Here is a 17,035-nt window from a genome sequence, read left to right on the forward strand (position 1 = left end):
GGCACCTCTGATTTCTTCCTACAATACTTAAATATCCCGGTGTGACTTCCCTGCTTCTAGCCACCTACCTGAAGATGAGCTACTCTAATCACTTGAAAAGTCCTGAACCTCAGAGTAGGTACAACTGGAATCTCCATTATTAGAGAGGGAACACAGGGCAGCGTTGCTTTCAGCTCACAGCTGAGCCACTAGGAGTCGTTTTGAGGTGTGGGGGCCTAAACAGAAATTATAGGCCCAGGGTAAAATGAACTACAACTAACCTTTACTTTATTACTTTTATCTTTAGGGGACAAATTTTCTCCCTTATTTATATATAGAAAATTACACAGTAAGAACAGAAAGCTGGATAGTAAAATTCCTTTAAAAAAAAGGAGTAATAAATAAAACAAGGAATTTTTCCAATATTCCTCTTCTCCCTATCTTTCAGGAGAGGGTGCAGCTTCCTTACTTTGCTCACTTTGCATAAGAAGAAGGTTCAGGGTTTATTTGATTCCTATTTACTAAGTTTTAAAAAGCATAAGTGTATAAATTAAAGAAAGAAAGAAAAGTAAGAGGGAGGGAGGGAGAGGAAGAAGGGAAGGGGGGGAGGGAGTGAGGGAAGAAAGAAAGGAAGGAGGGAGGGAGGAAGACTGCCTACATCCTCCTCTCTCCCTGTCTCTCCCTGATTAATTCAGCTAAGAGCCACTGAGTAGGGCTGAGGGTAGGAGTCCCTATGACAGAAAGCTTAGAAGCCATAAGAGAATAGATCAATAATTTACCTACTTGACATTAAAAAAAATTCTACATGGAGCAAATTCAGCTGCCACATGGACTGGCAAGTCTTAATGTTCACAAGGCTAATTTTCTGTATATGTAAAGAATATATATACACAAATATACAAATAAATAAGAAGAATAGCAACCCAACAGGAAATCTGCAAAGGAAAGGAACAGACTGGTGGTCCTGTTCTCAATAAGAAGGCAGTATATTGAGATACCATTTTCCATCTGTTACACTAACAAAGATCCAGAAATAAAGCATCTTTTGAAAAGTCTGTGGAGAAGCAGACACTTTCAAAGCTTGCTGGTTGGAGTATAAATTAATACTACCTCCATGGAATGCAATTTGGAAGTACCTAGCAAATTTACTAATACGTATTACCTTTGACCTGGCAATTTCACTTATAGGAATTTATCCTACTAATAAACTCCTGCACAAACTGGCAGGAGTATAAGGTTTATTCACTATGTCATGATTTGTAGCAGCAGCAGAGTGTAGACATCACAGATGTCTACAAATAGACGGGTTGAATTATGGTGTGTCTATACAGTGGAATATTATGCAACTTAAAAAAATAAACTTCATGGGAAATGAAGTCTGAGATATATGTTAAGAGAAAAACGGTATAGAGAAGTGTATAATGTGCTACCATTTATGTAAGAAAAGCGGGAAAAGAGGAGTAATCTATTTGCACAAACTGTCACTAGAAAAACATACTGATCACACTGGTTGTCTCTAGAATGAACAACTAGGAGGCTAGAGTATTAAGAGTATGAGAGAGACTTTTCAAAGACCTTTTTAGATCTCTTGAATTCTTAACAATGAAGATTTTCCTCTTTTTAATTATTTTATAAATAGTTTTTCAATTGAAAATGAAAACACCTTTCAGTTCAAATGAAAAACTTTCAGGAGAAAGTATCACATTTATCACATATTTTTATTGATTCTACAACCATAAGCATTAGATAATTTTTTCTTTGCTGTGTAGCTGCAGATAATTTAGCTGTCTCTCTGAATTTAGATTATTCACTGAATTTAATGTCTTACTAGTCAATATGTGCTTGTGTTAAAATTTCTTGCATTAATATTTAAAACTGAGATTAGTTTGTAGTGGCTATTTTCTTTCTTGGTCATCTGTGACATGTTTTGATAAGGAATCTTACTGAGACTTTAAAAAGAAATGGGAAGATGTTGTTCCCCCTCGTCCCTCAAGGCAGATAGACTGAAATGCAATACTCTGGATATTTTTGAATACACTGTAATTGAAGTTTTATCCACAGGAAGAAGAAGGAAATAGTTGCAAAACACAAAAAACTTCCTGGCTGCAAGATTGTGTTTTATCCCTATCTCCAACCAATGATCTTATGGTTATAGCTCGAGGGCAAAAAGCAGTTTTTCTAGTGCGTAAGTACTCTTATTCTTTTCAGTGTACTTTATTTTAATGCATAGAGTAAGACAGAAATGGATTAGGTAGAAAGAAATCATGTTACTTATGTTGTATGGATTGTATGGTGGCATTCTATAGTGTGATTCCTGTTTTGCAAAGCACTTTTTATTTGTGTGTGTTTCTCACTTTCTTTTCTTCTTTTGGTTGATCCTCTCTTTTTCTTTCTTGGCTCAGATACTTCAGCTGTGAGTCTGTTGCACTTCAGAGACCTAAGCAAGCATTGCCCAATTCTTGCAAGGGGCAGTCAGAGCTGAAAAGGCTGCTGACCCCTTTTTAGTACTAATATGAATGAAGTGATTTTCAACCATGACTTGAAAACTCATAGGACTCTAGTTTCTTATTTGAGGCATACATTTTCAGTTCATAATTTCCATTGAAGATTAAAATTAAGATTTACATATGAGATGAAAAACCTCATCAAAATCAGATCGTCTAGTAAATGGCTGTGGAATGGTCTTAAAACCAGATTTATCCTCCTATAGCATAAATCTAATAAAAAAGTAAAGATGAAAGTCATTTTATAAGTACAACAGATGGGGTGGTACGTAAGAATTAATAACTCTGTTCTGCAAGAACTAGGACATTAGATGAATTTAATTGGAGGAAGGAGAGAATAAAGGAGAGTAGCCTGGGTTGGGTTTTATAAAAATCTTTTAAAATGTCTTCAGTGTTGGTCTATAAAGAGCCCATTAATATAGAACAATTACATTCTGTATTCATTCTAAAGAGAAACCATGAAATTCATAAACCACTGTTTTAGTATACTGTAAAGTGATTTTATATGATAATTTTTTCAGCAAAATGGAAGTACAGTGATAAAGGAAAGGAAGAAATGCAATTTGCTGTTGGCTGGAGTGGTTCTTTAAATGTCGAAGAAGGGTAGGTACTAGTTAATTTTTTGTTTCTCTGTGCGTTAAACGTGTATGTGAAATTGTTTGATCTCTGAGAAGTTTCACCACTGGGATATGTAGTGAATGTATATTCAACCCAACCTAGAGGTTGTAGAGCATGATTTGGTCAGCAAATTTAAGTTATGTGATTACTTTTTTTTTTTTTTTAACTCCTATTTGCAGGGGAGATTTAAAGAAGAATTCAGAATACCTTACTTTCTACATTTTGCCATTTCCTGTGTTCATTACTAATTTTATTTCGCCAAAAAGTCAAAGGCAGTCATTATTTTCTCTGCTTTGGTGGCATTGGCCTTGTACTTAAAGGGGACAGTGCTCCATTAATTCTTAAAACTCATAAATACTTGAGAAAGGCAAGATAGTCAATTCAGGTTTCTTAAGTACCCAGGAAGGCACTTCTCTGGTGTGATTATATGGTGGAGCTGCTACCCTGGATCCTGGAGCCAAAAACTGTTTTCACTTTAAGTTGCATGGCTGAAAGCTGCCTAATGAGAATGAGTAAGATATTTTAGACTTTGGGTTTAGATAAAAGACAACCACGGGGAAGCCCATGGTACATGCTTGGCACATTGTAGATATTCATTGGAATGTTTTCTACTCTTATCAAAACAAATGATAGTATTTCTCCTTAAGTCATTTAGTCTAAACATTTTGGCAACATTTATGTTAGAGATGCAAAGCAAACATAATGGTTCAATTACTTTAAAGACAACAAACAAAATATTTTCTTCAGTGGTTGCCTAACATAATGTATGGGGCAGGAGTGTTTATAGTTTCTTGAATAAGCTGGTGATGGGTCCTGAGGGTTGACAGGTTAAATTAAAGTCAGTCAGTAGGAGTCATTTTAATTTTGAGCCTTAGTCTCTGAGCTCCTGACAGATTTTTCAAGTCCACATGTCACAAAGAGAATCTTTTAGGTAACATCCAGTGGAGCATGTGCTGAGAAATGGGTTATCTGGGGGCAATTTCTGCAAAATATCAAGGAAGAAGCCAACTAATTAAAATGCAGTTCATCCTTAGAATAATGTACTTATAGGAATATGGTTTGCCTGTAATGTGACTGACATTCCTCCCACGCTCTGCCAGTGCTTAGCTGATGCAGAGGAGAGGGGGGTAGGAAATGACTGCTCGTGATGATTTGCTGTTTCTCAGTTCTGTATATAATCAGTTGTGTACAGTAAAGTTTTGCTTTCTTTAATGCTTTTTATGACAATACAGAGTGAAAAATACTGTTTTTTATTGCCCTCAAGAGAATGTGTCTTTACCTTTTATGTGAATGATATTTTTTCTTTTTAAGAAAGAGAGCACACAGATGAGCAAGGGGGGAAGAGGGGCAGAGGGAGAAAGAGAATCTTAGGCTCCACGCTCACTGCAGAGCCCAACGTGGGGCTCAGTCTCATGACCTTGAGATTATGACCTGAGCCGAAATCAAAAGTTGGATGCTGAACCAACCCAGCCATTCAGGCACCTTTTTTTTTTTTTTTTGAGATTGTATTTATTTATTCATGAGAGACGCACAGAGAGAGGCAGAGACACAGGCAGAGGGAGAAGCAGGCTCCCTGTGGGGAGTCTGATGCAGCACTCGATCCCAGGACCCTGGGATCATGCCCTGAGCCCAAGGCAGACACTCAGCCACTGAACCACCCAGGCATCCCACCCAGCCATCTCTTATGTAAATGATTTTCATGATTCTACTTATGGTAGAGTTTCACCATATTTTTACTTAGGCACTGAATAAAACTGGTCCGCAGAGCTCATGTTCCACTGGTTGCCCTTTAACATTAAATTATAGGGAAATAAAAGTAATTGATAAATTCATTAAATAAGCATATAATTCTGCTTTTCTTTTTAGAGAATGTGTAACCAGTGCTCTATGTATCCCACTAGCAAGCCAAAAGAGGTAAGGATAAATAAGTTATTTGTTTGCTTTGCTTTGATTTATGAGCTATTAAAATAATAAATTTTGTTGGTAACAGGAGTTCCACAGGGCGTCCTGACTGGACCTGCATTGTGGTGGGCTTTACTTCAGGTTATGTACGCTTCTACACTGAGGTGAGTGTTGTACAGTAGAGAACACCACTTGACTGGAATATCTAGTTATGCATCCCTATTATACTTGTTTGTGACTCATTACATTACCTGGTGCTTGGAAATGTGTAGTTGCTGCTTCATGGGGTGGAAGCAGGGACGGGGAAAGGTTGTGGTGGAGAGTTCTGGTAGAAGCTCTAGAGAAAAGGAGCTGTATTCTTCTGAGAGAGAGTACCTAATATCCATGGAAAACTGTTGGGAAATGACAGTCTTTACCTGGCCATGCTTGTTCAGGTCTTTTGGTAAGAAATAAGAAAACAAGCAAGGCTCTTCTCTGTGCTCCCTCCCTAGAATGGTGTGCTCTTGCTTGCACAACTTTTGAATGAAGAGCTGGTGCTACAGTTGAAATGCAGAACCTATGAAATCCCACGACATCCTGGCGTGACCGAACAGGTAGTGTAAAAGATTGTGTTCCGAGTAATAGTGGCTTTACTTTGAGGTAGTGTTTTCTCTCTTTATTGGGAAACTTAAAGCTGTCTTTGTCTTGGGGCATAGTTAGTTAGCTGTGTTGTCATATTCCAGAGATATAACCTGTTTACAACTGAGTAAAGAATCCCAGGCTTGCTTTTACTTATTTAATGAAATATCATACATTTTGTTCTACAATACAATAAAACACTTTAGTCAGAAGCCCAAAAGAGTTTCTTATTTTTGGAATTTGATAGTAACTTAAGGCACAAATGTGGTATATGTTTTTTTATTTGGATTTAGGTATCAGAATTATACACAAAAAAGAAAAAAATTCTGACTCTATTTTTAATACTACTAGTACTACTACATTGTATTTATCTGTTTCTCAGAAAGGGGGTGAAATTTTTGTTAATAGTGGAAAATTGATTCACTGAAGATTTGGGTGGAAAATGATACAGTTTTGTATCTAAGGCTCTCCAAATGTACGGCTTTCACTTTGCAAGTGCTGTGTGAGAGTTTGATAGTCTCACAGTCAAAAAAAAAAAAAAAAATTGTGGAGCCATGTAAACTAATATGCTCTTCTTTGGCTCACAGTATATACCATCAAATCTCTGTAAATATATGCCTTCTTTCTTTTTGCTGTCCTGTTTCCAAAAGGTTTCAGGTAAACAGATGCATGTGTTGAGTACCTATGTGGACTTAAATTGTATGAGAGATGGCCTGGAGCTATGGGGACTGGAGCTGTAGAAGAAACTTAATCTAGTAAGAGAGACTAGACTAATTCCTATTAATACCTTTGAGTGCATTAATCAGTAATACAGAGCAATACCTAGTAAATTGCTATCTTACATGGCCTGAAATAGATTCTGAATAAGTTTGGAGAAAGAGGAGCTCAATTAGAATGAGGACAGTAAAAGAAACTTTCATTGAGGAGGTGAGATTTGAATTAAGCTGCAAATAATGGTTATAGAATCTAATTAGTTGATAGGAAAAGAGGGGAAAGTATTTTAGGTAACCAGGAGAAATATAAAGGGGGATTCAAATGTAGGACTGTGTATGAAATAACAGAGAAACTTAGGTCAGTAAGTAGTGAGAAACTGTTGAATAGGCAAAGTGGCTACATTTCCATAAATTTGAAAACTGAGTAAAAAATCAGAATTGATTTAGGAGATGAGCTGAGCAACTAAAGATTTATGAGAAGGAAGTGATGTATCAAAGGGATATTGAAGGACTCTTTCTTCAGGAGGAATTGGAGTTTTGAGAGTCTGGACTCAAGGAGGCTAGTTATCTGATTTTTTGAAGTTATCTATATCAGACATGCAGTGTTGGGACCAGACTCTATAATGGCTGTGTGGAGAAAGAGAGAGGGCCAGTCCAAAAATCATTTTACAGGAACAGTTGACAGGACTTGGTTATTGTATAGAGATGTGGAATAGTGGTGAGGAAGGTGAGTTGACTCTTAAGATACCCATGCCAAAGAGTGCCATTGACACTTCCGAAGTTGGAAGAGAGAACTGCTTTGGCAGTGAATTAGAGTTGTTAAATTTGGTTTTGGACATGTTGAATTTGAGGTGATGGTAGGAAATAAAAAGAAAGTACCAGTATGGCTGTAATGATACAGAATTCCTACACAGGCACAAAGACTAGATTGAGGAAGTTGGTTGAAGTCCTAGATAATGAATAAGTTCTCCCAAGTAAAGGATATAGGAAAATAAAACTTGAAGACTGAAAACTTAAATCTTAATAATAATCACCATCAGAAGATAGGAGAAATAAAACCACTGAAGGAAATGAAGAAGGAGCTCTTGGAAATCTAAGAAGATAATCTGTTCATTGAAGATACTTCTCAAGAGCTGTTTTCTATTAATTCTCTGGATAGTGAAGGTTCTTTAAACCCTATAAGCTTAGTTATGTCTATACTACTCTTTTTTTTTTCTTTTTTCTTTTTTTAAAGCCAGTGGGAAAAAGATCACATTTAAATACTCGCTGTTCGGGATCCCTGGGTGGCGCAGCGGTTTGGCGCCTGCCTTTGGCCCAGGGCGCGATCCTGGAGACCCGGGATCGAATCCCACATCAGGCTCCCGGTGCATGGAGCCTGCTTCTCCCTCTGCCTGTGTCTCTGCCTCTCTCTCTCTCTCTCTGTGACTATCATAAATAAATAAAAAATTTAAAAATAAATAAATAAATAAATAAATAAATAAATACTCGCTGTTCATGAGTCAAGAAAATGTATTAGTTGAAAAATAATTTTTACTGAACATGAAGACAGAAGTCTTTGTTTTTACTCTGTATTCTACATATGCATCTTTTGATCTGATGCATAAGTTTATATATCAAAAGTATATATTTGCATCTTCTTCATTATACTTCCAAATCTGAAAGAACACAGAGCAGATTTCTTCTGATTCAATTCTGGGGGCATTGAGTATAGTAGAAGTGACAGCAGGTCATTGCAGGAGAAGATTCCAAATGGAATGTGTCTGGAATGTCAGAGAAACTCCTGTGTCTTCTGCACAAACATCTCCATCATCTAGCATAATTTTTACAGCTTTTGGACCATTGGTGTCTGTATTAGTATCTTCATTCTTCAGGAGGACTGTCTGGTTTTGGAGATAATTGACTTGCTGGTGATTAGCTCCTCCAAACCAATAAGGAGGCTCTCTCCTTGCTGTCACGGTCATTGGGCCATACAAGCTTAGCTTTGTGACCCTGTTATGTCAGCACCCTTGCCAGCTCCTTTCCCCTGGCTCCTATTCCTTCTGGCCCACAAATCTCTTTTAAAAACAGAAACAGCCTATTGGTCTAGTAGGAAAAAGGGTAAGGCAGTTCTTACAAGAAGATATATAATTGGTCAAAAAGAATATGATAAAATTTTGAACGTAAATAATAACCTGAGAACTAGCAGCAACTACATTTGGATAGTTTTTCACCTTTCATATTGACAATGAAACTGTTAATGACAATATGGAAAAGCAAGCACTCTTGTGTATTGTTGGTGGAAGTGTAAACTGGCAGGTACTTTCTTGAGGGCAGTTAATAATATGGGTGAAAATTGAGAACATTCTGACCCAGAGACCCAGTTGAAGAAATTTACAGCAGTGTGAGAAGATATGCACAGGAAAATGTTTATTGCAGTGATATTTATAATAATGAAAATGTATTAATTCATTCATAAATATTTAGTTACTGCCTATTATGTGCCCAGCCCAGTTCCAACCACAGAGAATTCCTTGGGGAACCAGACACCCAGGGATTTCTCATTTCATGGGGGGTGGGGGGTGGAAACCAGAAATAGACAACTAGAGATACTAAGATGGTTCCAGTGTCTAATAGATAGTAGGAAGGAAGTAATCGTGTGGATGAGATAGTAATGAGGCAGAAGGGTGGAAGTGCTGTCTGAGTTAGAGGCTTGCGAGCAGCCTCTGGGTAGAACTATATTTGAGCTGAGAACTGAATAATCAGAAGAGTTAGGCCGGTGATGATCTGGGAAGTAAGGTCTAGGCAAGTTCAGAGCTCTGAGGTGATGATGGCCTTTGTTCATTCAAGGGGCAAGGGAGGGAGAGGTGAGATGGTGTTAGAGATGGGTGCCCCATCTTGCAGGCCTGGATAAAGAGGCCAGACTTTATTGTAAGTGCAGTTAGAAGCTATGGGAGAGGCTCAGGAGAGTGGCTTGATCTGCTTTGTCTCCCAAACTAAATGTCTATCACTGGTTCACTGTGTTTTGGAACATATGATGCAGTGCTGCATAGCCACAACAAAAAATGATTGCTCACTTAAATGGAAAAATATCATTGACACATTGAGTAATAACACATTCTACTATATACTTTAATATATTGTTTGTATTTGCACAATGACTATATTTAATTTTTATGAAACTTCTACTTTTTTGTTAATCTCACCACCTGTCCTGAAAGCATTATATGTTATGTGTAAGAAGGCTCATGTTTGGGATGCCTGTGTGGCTCAGCGGTTAGTGTCTGCCTCTGGCTCAGAACGTGATCCCGGAGTTCCGGGATCAAGTCCCACATTGGGCTTCCTGCATTGGAGCCTGCTTCTCCCTCTGCCTATGTCTCTGCTTCTATCTCTCTCTGTGTGTGTGTCTCTCATGAATAAATAAATAAATCTTTAAAAAAAAAAAGAAGGTTTATGTTTGAGAAGAATTTTAAGTGCTTAGCCAAAAGGCATCCTGAAATTAATTTTGCATTTATTTTTACTTTTTCTCTGTTTGGTAATGTTTTATATGCTGGGTGATTGACAGTTATTTCTATTTTTCATTAATATTTTCATAATATCTTCTATTTTTCATTAATCTTGACATTCACCTCTAATACAAAAGTAGATAAGATTATTTGGGAATGATGAAAACGTATTAGTTTCTTCTTTCTTATTTCTTGAATAGAATGAAGAGTTGAGTATCTTATATCCGGCTGCCATTGTGACTATTGATGGATTTAGCCTTTTTCAATCTCTTCGTGCTTGTCGAAATCAGGTAGCAAAAGGTAATTGTTTGACGAGATGTATCTAACTTCTAACATCTTACTTAATTTAACTTACTTAGAGAATTAAACATGTGCTCTACATTAAAAAAGACCTCCGTACTAGATTTATGGAAAAAACTTCCTGCTACTATAGAAATGGGGGTGTACTGTTGGATAGATTGCTGAGTAAGTAAAGGCAAGGATTGAAAATCTACACTTTCTACGTATTGGGGTGAGGGATTGCATTCCGTCTACCCATGGTATCAAATTTCTCACTAGATCAGCAGCTCTCGGGCTGGTCTACTAGAATCATGTGATTCTGCATTGCTTTCATCCTCATGAAGTTGAAGGGTACCACTTTGTGCAGGGGAAGGTTTTCTTCCTGGTAGGCAGGACTCAACAGGGAGTCAACACAAGCTTTGTTTGCTAACCTGGAATGCTTCTGAATGGACTAGAGGCCTGAACAATAGGCAACTATTGTGTGTGTGGGCAACCACATTATTTCTAGACTTAGGGGTAAAAAGTACAGAGATAATGAAGAGCTCTCACTCTTACTACTCAGAGTTTACATTCTTTGAAAGAAGACACAGAATGGAGTTGTATTTTATCAAATTCAAGATGCCATTATTTGTAGACACACTAGTATTTTATGTACCACAAAGAAGCAAAAATGCTGCCAGAGAAGAACACACTATCAAGATCCCAATTTTAGAAAAGCCTTAATTAAACCCAGTGAAAATAGCAGTACTAGTGCAGACTTCCTCCTTTTCTTCTGGGTTTGGTAGAGGGGCCTTAATGGACCTAAGACAAAATTTGTTTAGTTTGCAGATTGATGTGATTGGTAAAATCCTGAAGTTTGGGTTATGTGGGTTTTTAATAGTATATGCTTTTCTACTAGGTCAGAACTTGTTTGAATTTTTATACTAACTTTCATAATCTTTTAAATTATTTAAATTTAGCCGCAATAAGCATCATTATCTTGAGGTCATTTAAAGTAGTTATTGCTAATATATTGCCTAAAGAGACTGATAGTTTTCTGCAAGTAAGAATTCAGTCAATGAAATAAACTAGAAATAGATGATTATTATTGGTATTGTCAGCCATTTAATTTTTATTATTTTTGAATTCCTGTTTACTTTTATGTTTAAGACCATAAAGCCATTTTGTCTCCTTGGAAGTAAGTAAGCCATTTAGTGCCCTCTTATCGTAAGTTGCTCTAAAAAGAATTCTGATTGCATAGCCAAGAAGTTGTTGTGTGCAAATAAACAGTAAATTTGCTGATAAATAGGATCTTGTGCCTGAACCTGTGGCAAGAGGTGTAATATTGCTTTTTCTTTCATTACTCACTAGGAAGAAATACTGGACAGTGAGGGGCCTTTTATTAATTCTTTCTGGTGATGCTTTTGCTGTTAACATATCTTTCTATCAAGGCTGGCCTTGGTTACTTGCCTTAGAGACCTTGCTATATATATGCACTCCTGCCATGTGTATCATCAGGTTTTTAGTTTTTCCCAAGTTAAGGCACTGGTAGCTATTCCCAGATTTTATCCACTGTCTTTCTCAAGGGGAAGAAATTGCTTATTTGTCACCAATTTCAGTTTGAATTCACCTTAAATTTTAGTAATAGTCTAGGGTTTATAACAGCCTTCTCTAATTACATGAATGTTCCAAAATCTTTGTGGCAGTCAACTCACCCTTAATATTTGCATTTTTCATGTATTGTCTTGGCATGAATAAAGTTCACTTTAGCCTTGTTTATATTGTCTTGCCTCACTATTATCATTTAAATTTTAGAGTGAAAAATGAAGTTATTACAGTTTTAATGGCTTTTTATAAAACTTCATTATAGTTAAGTTTGATTTTTTTTTTCTTTAACAGCTGCAGCATCGGGCAATGAGAATATTCAACCCCCACCATTAGCTTATAAGAAATGGGGTCTCCAAGATATTGACACTATTATTGATCATGCTAGCATAGGTAAGCATTACTAGTTCACATTTTTATGGAATTTACTACTTCTGCTTTTTAATCAATGTGTCTCATTTGTTAGAAATGTACATTTATTCTTATGTGAAAAGAAAAATGCATCACTTGTAGTGAGATACTTGGAAGTTACTCCAGACTTATGGATTATCATAGGTGTATGTGTTTAAGAAGTGGTAACAGTTTTAATAATTATGTCTTCAGGAGCAATATTGAACAGTTTTAAGTCTTTCATTATTTGACTTAATTTTTTTTTTGCAGATATGTTTAATCCATGTAATTAATTACCATATAGCTCAATCTTCTAAAAATATAACCTTTTAGGATGCCTCGGTGGCTCAGTTAAGCTTCTGCCTTCTGCTCAGGTCATGATCCTGGGGTCCTGGGATAGAACCCCACATCAGGCACCCTGCTTAGTGGGGAGCCTGCTTCTCCCTCTTTCTGTGCTTTCCCTGCTTGTGTGCTCTCTCTCTCTCTGTCCAATAAATAAAATCTTTTAAAAAAATGTAACTTTTAGACCAGCAGAATATAGATAAAAATGTATCTCTCCTTGTAAGCATCTTTGAAGACTCACTCTGTTGGGGATTGGGAACGTAGAAAGGAAAAGAATGGTCTCATCAAGGAAGCGCGAGTTTAGTTGGAAGACATATGTGAAAATAATTGCAGTACTATAGCAGTAGTCAACAAGTGGACTAGCTGGAGTGAGAGCAGAAGAGAAGCCCCTAGCACTGAGCGATGTAGGGAACCAGGAGGCTGACTTCAGTCTGAAATCGGAAGAAAGAGTAGAACTTGATCAGGAGGCAGAGCGGACACCCAGGACTCCAAGATGGCGTCGCCCGTACCAGTGAAGGAAAAGAAGCTCATGGAGGTGAAACTAGGAGAGCTGCCAGGCTGGATACTGATGCGGGATTTAACCCCTAAGGGCATTGCTGGAGCATTTCAAAGAGGTTACTACCGGTATTACAACAAGTATATCAATGTGAAGAAAGGGGGCGTTGCTGGGATTTCTATGGTGCTGGCTGCTTATGTGCTTTTCAGCTACTGTCGTTCTTACAAGGAGCTCAAACATGAACGGCTACACAAGTACCACTGAAGAGGGCCCAGTGTGGAGGCACATTTGGCATTCCTGACCATGACTTTTGCCTGGCATCCTTGAATCCTTCCATTGCTTAATTCACAATTAATATCCAATAAAAGTTGACTGGTTAAAAAAAAAAAAAAAGAACTTGATCGGGAGAACGAGCACAGAGGTGGCATTTGAGCCAACATGTATGTGGGCTTGGGGGTGAAAGTGCATCACGTGCTGTAAAACTAATGGGTACTAAGGACAACCAGCTAGCACACATGTAAATAGGAATCAGAGTTTGAAGGGCCTATATACTATGTGGAGGAATTTAGATTTTTCTTCTAGCAACATTGAGAGCCATTGAAGAATTCTGAGCAAGAGGATGGTATTATCACTTAGCCTGTTAGAAAAATCACTTTCGTGGAAGTTTTTTAGAGGTTATACTGTAGAGGTCAAGACTAGAAACTAGGCACAGTAAGGAAGTTGTAATTATCTTGGTAAGAAGCAATCAGTTTCTGAATTAAGGTAGTAGAAATGGGGGGTAGAGAAGGAAATATTTTTTAAAAATTGTTTTTTCTGTTTATCAATATATGCTTGTTAAAAAAATTCAAATACACATAAATATATAAAGAGAAAAAGAAAAAATATCCCCTTAACCCTACCATTCAGAAATACCATTGGTATTTGGTAAACATCTTACAGACTTGTGTGTGAAATGCATTTATAATATAGATATGGTTATATGGTAATGGGTTTTCACAAATAGGATAATATCATACCAGCTATATTATAGCCCTTTTCTAATTAATCGGAAAGAGGCTTTCAATCAGTTTTGCTAAATACACATTTTTATCAGGATCCTAATAGAAGACAGATGGCACCCTTGAAATAGGACAATTGAAACACATTTTATTTATAGAGAAACTATTTAGAAAGATGTGGTGTAGGAGAACCATAAAGGATAGTACAGCATGTCAGGGCTTCTTAGCAGCCCACTGTTAACCACTCCTTGCCAGACGAGGTGAGGGCCTGGTGTGGTTCCAGAACTTGGAGATGATGAGTAGAATCGCATCTTAAGAGCAGGTTGGCTTTTGCTCAAATGTCACAGAAAATAGGTATCCTGCCTTCAATTTCCTTTCTGTCTTTGATCTTCTGATGAGGCTTCCCATTGTCGGAATCCAAGTGGAGGTCAACATAATCTTCAACACTGGCCCCTGGGAGTGGGTGGGGAGAAAAGGAAAGAGTACGAATCTGCAGGGTTGGACAGAACATACCTGATACCCAGATCTCTTTGTTTATTGTTGCATAGTTCTCCTGTGGAATACTCTACAGTAAGCGCTTTACTGGTAGACAGTTCATCTTTACTCTTTTTGCACAAAATTCCAAAGTGTTGAGTTCAGTTCAGGGTGGCTTCCCTGTTCTGTTAATTGAACTTTGGAACATTGAAATGGGCTAGGAAAAATGATTGGATAAAAAATATTATTCTATTCATTTATCTCCTAGCCTACAAAATGATTTTTTTAAAAAAGATAAAATGGACTTTATTATGCATGTACATCTTTATGTAAAGTTTTAATGAATTCATTCAACAAAGCAGTGAATACTTATTATGTCTTTGGTGCTAATTAATATTGGAGCTAGAAATAAAAGGCAGACAGGACCCTGCCCTGATGGAGCTTACATTCTGGTGATAGGGAGACACACAATAAATAATTAAACCAAATGAATAATTTGGTAATATCCAAATGTTGGTATGTGTCACAAAGAAAATAAGCAGAGGGTTTTGATGGAGAGTAAAGAGAGAGGGCACATCAGGTAGACTGGTGAAGAAAGGTTTCTCCAGGGAAGTAACATGTGATGGGTGAGAAGGAGCCAGCTATTTGAAGAGGTGTAGGAAGAACATTCTGGTCAGGGGAAACAGCAAAAACAAAGGCCTGTGGGGCCTCAAAGTCCAGAGAAACAGGAAGAAGGTCCATATGACTTGATTGTAAAGAGTAAGGGTCAGTGGAACAAGGTTAGAGATGTAGACTGGGGTCAGATCATGTAAGGCAAGGAGTTTGGATTCTATTTTAACTATAGTGGATGTCATTGATGAGTCTAGGTATGGGATATTTAAAATTATCCTGCTGACCTGCTGCTTAGAGAGAGGCTTGTAAAATTTTTATTTTACTTTTTACTTTTTAGTAAAGGCAGGGAGACAAGGAGCTTGTTGTACTAGGGGAGAATGACAACTTTGCCTATGGTGGAAGCCAGTAGAGTAGGAGGGGGGGTAGACAGAATTAAGATACATTTTGCAATTGGAAAAGGATGGTTATGAGAAATGACAGAAAAGAAAGATTCAAGGATTTCTTGCTTTTTTAATTTTATTTTAAGGATTTCTTATGAGTGCATGATCAGACTTTACAAAAATAAGAATAAGGAGAAGGAAGAGGCTTTGAGAGGGACAGATCAGAGTTATGTTATTTTAACAGGTTAACTTGTGACACAATTACACATTCAAAGGGAGGTGTCAAGTAGGCAGACATATGTGTTTGAAGTTTAGAGAAGTCTAGATTATTGATGAAAATTTGGAATGCTTTATAGAATTCAGGAAAAGGAGAAGGTCCTTTGAATTTGACAACACAGAGCACTGCATTGAATCTGATATGAGCACTTTAGGTGGACCAGAATAAATTAGACTAAACACACTTAAAATTTTTGATGCCAGTAAGAATGAAGGCTAGATTGGAGTAGGTCAAAGGAGAAATATTTCCACCCCTACTTTCAAAAATTAGAAACACAAGAACAGGAAACTGAATCACAGCATCTCCATTTTTATATCCAGTCTTCACCTCTTCCTTAAAATTCATGCTCCTTTTCTAGCTCCTACGAAATTTGTCCACCTTGCTATCTAAACTTAACATATCCAAAAAGAATTCTCCATTTCCTCCCCAAATTTTTTCCTTCTTTTTTCTTCCGTATCATCTCTTCTTTTGTTCACACCAAAAGACTCTGAGTCACTCTTGACCTCTCTTTTTCTCATGTTTTTCATCCAAACTCCCATTTGTCTCTTTCTGCGCAGTAGACACTATGTGGCCGCTGCTCATCTCCATCATTGTTAGTGCTGTGGTCTTAGCTACCATTGTGTCTTGTCTGAACTGTTGAGGAAAAAAACATTCTAACTGGTCTTTCTGCTTCCTTTCTTCCCTCCCTAAAATCTGTTCACCAGTTAGCAGCTAATATTCTTTTTGAAATGTAAGTCATGTTTTTGTCACTCTTCTGCACAAAATATTATTTATAACGCCTTCCTGTCTTATTCCTGATAAAATCCAAAGGTTTTACAGAGGCATACCAGGCTTGACATTGCCTGCTTTATAGTACATCTTTTACCTTTATCTTCTTTAGTATCCCCTCCATGTGTTCCACCATGTTAACTCTTTGTTTTCCCTTAGACACATCAAGCATTCTTCCACTTGAGAACATTTGTAATTGTTGCTCCTTCTGCCTGGAAAATTTTACCCAGCTAGCCACATGGCTTTCTCACTTCATTCAAGCCTCTGCTCAAATATTATTTTGTCAAAGATGTCTTCTGGAGCCACTATAATAGACCTAGAAAATTATCCAATGAGTTTGACTTCATGGAAATTTATTTAAGATTTAAATTAGTATTCATGTTATAATAATGGTAATATTTAATTCTTAATTTTAATAGTGGTTTAATGTTTAATAAATTATATTTAAAATTAGAATTTAGGGGAACCCCGGGTGGCGCAGCGGTTTGGCGCCTGCCTTTGGCCCAGGGCGCGATCCTGGAGACCCGGGATCGAATTCCACATCGGGCTCCCGGTGCATGGAGCCTGCTTCTCCCTCTGCCTATGTCTCTGCCTCTCTCTCTCTCTCTCTCTCTCTCTC

At 37.4% G+C, this 17,035-nt stretch overlaps 2 protein-coding genes and 1 non-coding gene across 5 annotated transcripts in view; all 3 read left to right on the plus strand.

The window, feature by feature from the left end:
• Positions 1 to 17,035, plus strand: part of RAB3GAP2 (RAB3 GTPase activating non-catalytic protein subunit 2) — a 97,774-nt gene that overhangs the window by 33,199 nt on the left and 47,540 nt on the right. For all 3 annotated transcript variants that reach the window (XM_041723650.1, XM_041723652.1, XM_041723651.1), the window contains exons 3-9: positions 2,041 to 2,164; positions 3,005 to 3,086; positions 4,968 to 5,015; positions 5,092 to 5,167; positions 5,495 to 5,596; positions 10,017 to 10,116; positions 11,974 to 12,072. In XM_041723650.1, coding sequence (XP_041579584.1) covers positions 2,041 to 2,164; positions 3,005 to 3,086; positions 4,968 to 5,015; positions 5,092 to 5,167; positions 5,495 to 5,596; positions 10,017 to 10,116; positions 11,974 to 12,072 — 631 coding nt within the window. The remainder of the gene's footprint in view (positions 1 to 2,040; positions 2,165 to 3,004; positions 3,087 to 4,967; positions 5,016 to 5,091; positions 5,168 to 5,494; positions 5,597 to 10,016; positions 10,117 to 11,973; positions 12,073 to 17,035) is intronic.
• LOC121472357 (ATP synthase subunit f, mitochondrial-like) lies at positions 12,867 to 13,282 on the plus strand. The gene has a single exon (XM_041723654.1). The coding sequence runs from the start codon at positions 12,905 to 12,907 to the stop codon at positions 13,169 to 13,171; it is 267 nt and encodes an 88-aa protein (XP_041579588.1). The 5' UTR covers positions 12,867 to 12,904; the 3' UTR covers positions 13,172 to 13,282.
• Positions 14,525 to 14,656, plus strand: LOC121472417. Its single transcript, XR_005982895.1, has one exon. It is a non-coding gene; the product is annotated as a small nucleolar RNA SNORA36 family (small nucleolar RNA).

The sequence above is a fragment of the Vulpes lagopus genome, chromosome 11, assembly GCF_018345385.1.
Source record: "Vulpes lagopus strain Blue_001 chromosome 11, ASM1834538v1, whole genome shotgun sequence".
Taxonomy (NCBI): domain Eukaryota; kingdom Metazoa; phylum Chordata; class Mammalia; order Carnivora; family Canidae; genus Vulpes; species Vulpes lagopus.